The 3,486-nt window shown below is 43.7% G+C and overlaps 1 protein-coding gene across 1 annotated transcript; it reads right to left on the bottom strand.

Annotated features, from left to right (window-relative positions):
- Positions 1-1,623: 1,623 nt before the first annotated feature.
- On the bottom strand, positions 1,624-2,437 carry LOC138907990 (uncharacterized). Its single transcript, XM_070198618.1, has 2 exons — positions 2,094-2,437; positions 1,624-1,978 (listed from the first exon to the last, which is right to left on the bottom strand). Exons 1-2 carry the CDS (start codon positions 2,435-2,437, stop codon positions 1,624-1,626), a joined length of 699 nt encoding a protein of 232 aa, XP_070054719.1.
- Between the last annotated feature and the right edge of the window lie 1,049 nt (positions 2,438-3,486).

The following is a 3,486-nucleotide window of genomic DNA, read 5'->3' as shown; positions in this document are numbered from 1 at the left end:
GCAGGTCGATATATATAATGTGAAGCTGCACAAGATCATATGCTGCCGATCAGAGCTTAAATTATCAAAATGACCGGTCGGGTCATTACATTCTCCCTCTCTTAAAACAAACGTTCGTCCTCGAACGTGCCAAGATTCGCCTCGAAGCTCATCAAATCACTGAAAGCACACTTCCAACATACACCCGCGGGTGATCCCACGTCACCCCAATCTACATAAGCCTAATGACACTATATCAACTGCAATTTAGCCTTTCTACCAACATCGATAAGTCTCATACCCCAAATTCTCACATTCTATTCATTTACAAAAGACCCGATTCTAAATCCATATCCGGTATCAGTCTCAACCAGCTGCACCAACTCATGCCTACACCCACAAGGTACGACCACACAACATAACACACCACACATAGGCCCTTAATAACACTTCTGATCCCAATAGCTGGCCGAAATCAACCCAGCACCGGCAATTAGCCTCATATCCGATAGAACTCTATTTCAAACCTCCATAACACTGATAATAATGCAAGAAACACGAAGACCTCATAATTTGACACCCGAATCACCAAGCCACAACTAACACCACCGGGCACACACCCCGCAAGCTAAAACTCAAAAAGCATAAAACGAAATTGACTGAATATGAAAAGAGAAACACATATGGAAACTACCAAACAAGCCCGACAGGCACAACTCTGTATCAATACTAACCTACAAAACAATATAACAAGGAAAGAATTAAAGCATATGAACAATCACAAGGGTCCCATCTTGATATAACTTCCATCGCGGTACTCAACCCGGTTCAAACATATCGAATCACAAAAGATCACGAGGGTCTCGCCCTCAACTCTAAATCACATATCGAATATATATCATACTAATTGAAATCTTCCACTAATGCAGCTCTGCCAAAAAATCACAACACTCGCTGAACTCTCACCCCGGTAGAGTATCAAATCACAGCTCGTAACCAAAATACTCAGGAAAAATCACATCAAGCTTACCATGATGAATAACAAAGACTCACTCCTAGTCTCACCACTCTAAATGATGAATAAAAACAATGATAGACATGGGCTACCACTCATAGAATCTCCCAACAGGAGAAAACACAAAAATAGAGTGCAAAGCATGAAACTCACTTATAACTGAAGCAACAAATAAGTGATTCGTCCCGACCAGCAGAACTATAATGAAATACAAATGGTGCCCCTCTGTAACAGATCATCTCTCACTATATGGCTGATATCTCTATACTCAAAGAAATCTCTCTGATGACGTGGCTGTGGAAACTGACCAGTACTAGTACTCTGAGATCCATGAGCACCTGAAACACTACGCAAAGCCGGAACTGCAATCGAACTGGCTGAACCACCAAATTCCTACCATGCCGTACCCTACCTCCAAAATAAGGACCAGTAGATCTCTCTGGTTTACGAGGCCTCCTTGCCTCCCTGTACTCTCTCTCCTGATCTCGTCTGTTCTCTCGATCCCGGTCCCACATGCCCTCTAACCGGCGAGCAATCCCTACCACTTGCTAAAACGAAACATATGACTCCAACTCTCGAGACATGCTGAACCGAATATCATGCCTGAGCCCCTCAATGAATCTATGTACTCACCCTCTAACTGAAGCGACCAAGGCAGGTGCATGCCTGGCCAAATCATTGAATCTGACGGCATACCCTAATACTGACATAGTGCCCAGACGCAACTGCTCAAACTCCACGCGCCATGCATCCCGAAGGGACTGAGGTACAAACTTTCTCAAAAATATCTCTGAAAACTGAACCCATGTAAGTGAAGTTGCATCGGTCGGGATACCAAACTCATATGCCCGCCACCACTGATGAGCTGCTTCCTTAAGATGGAACATAGTAAAAGCAACCTCACTCGTCTCAACAATATCCATAGTGCGGAGGATGCTATGGCACTCCTCCAGAAAACCCTGTGCACTCTCTGAAGCCAAACCGCTGAATGTAGGATGGTTATATCTCTTGAACCTTGCAAATCTAAGCTACCCTTCCTCGGATGCTATTGCACTGACCAGAAGCTAAACTGGAACCACAGCCTGTGTCACCATGTCACCTGGAACCTGACCAATGTGAACTCGCTGCTCTGGAGTATGGGCGGCGGGAGTCTGGGCACCTCCCCAGGTCTGTGAAGTAACTGGTGCAAACAGAAATAACCCCGCCTGAGCCAATATACCAAACATGCTCAGGAACTGTGCTAAAGTCTCCTGAAGTCTGGGGGTAATAGCAGGCGCCTCCGGCACTTGCCCCCCCAACTGGAACTACTGGTAGCTCCCCAGCTGCTGCTCTGGTAGGTTCCCTAGTTGCGGCACATGCTCCTCGTCGACCTTTGCCTCTGACCATAACGGCATCTACTCTGGGGGTAACATCATCAGGAACCGCAACTCGTATCCTCACCATTTGTGAGAGAATGGAATGGTAAATTTCAAACTTCAAGATCAATGAACTCGCACGATAGGAATGAAGGAAGTGAAATTGTCCTAATAGTTCTGTAGCCTCTCGAAGATAAGTACAAACATCTCTGTACCGATCCGCAAGACTCTACTAAACTTGCTTATGACTCGTAGCACCTATAAACCTAGGGCTCTGATACCAACTTGTCACGACCCAATTTTCCCTCCGCTGGGTATCGTGATGGCATCTAGTCTTAGGGACTAGGTAAGCCTAACATTTACTGAGTAACAACAATAACAAAGGAAATCAAACAGTCTCGATATAGAAATCTTTACAAAATTTACAATTTCCCAAAACCGGTAGTACAAGTCATAAGCTCTACAGAGTTTACTACAACTTCTAAATACAACTGTTCGGAAGTAAGTAAAAACAATGTAAATACAAAATAGGAAGGTTACTCCGAAGCCTGCGAACGCAGCGGTAGGTTTACCTTGAGTCTCCTCAGCAAGGATCCGCACAGCTACTAACGATCGATACCTAGATCTGCATAAAACGTGCAGAAGTATAGTATGAGCACACCACAGCGGTGCCCAGTAAGTATCAAGACTAACCTCGGTGAAGTAGTGACGAGGACTAGTCAAGACACCCACTGGTCTAATAAACTGAACAAGCATAAATATAGGGATGACAGAACATGATGTCTATCTAAGGATCCCGCGATATGGCTAACGACATAGCAACTGCAATAAGGAAGGAAAAACAACAAGTAACAGCGGAACACCTGAATAAGACACAGAAGAATGAACGGAAACACAACCCAAATCCAAAAATCACAATACAGTAAAGGCAAGTAGTAACTCAGCAACTGCAATATTTTTCACATCAGGTCTCAGCCAACAAACCCCAATAAATTAGTCAAATCCTTCAAGTGTAAACTTTCACCCGTAAGTTTTTAAATTGAGGTCTTTAGAATATAATACTTTCCAATAAGAAATTATTTTTGAAATACACTTCTTTCAAATAAATTACACGACAATAAGATAATGAGGAAGTCG

This window comes from Nicotiana tomentosiformis, chromosome 3 (genome assembly GCF_000390325.3).
Source record: "Nicotiana tomentosiformis chromosome 3, ASM39032v3, whole genome shotgun sequence".
Classification (NCBI taxonomy): Eukaryota; Viridiplantae; Streptophyta; class Magnoliopsida; order Solanales; family Solanaceae; genus Nicotiana; species Nicotiana tomentosiformis.
This window is presented reverse-complemented; position numbering and strand designations above follow the sequence as displayed.

Bases quoted from the DNA above. Each gene is read 5' to 3' on its own strand.
- LOC138907990 (XM_070198618.1), bottom strand. From the start codon at position 2,437: ATGGTGAGGATACGAGTTGCGGTTCCTGATGATGTTACCCCCAGAGTA. The intron at 1,979-2,093 runs GTGACATGGTGA...TCCTACATTCAG, and splicing joins TCACATTGGTCAGGTTCCAG to CGGTTTGGCTTCAGAGAGTG.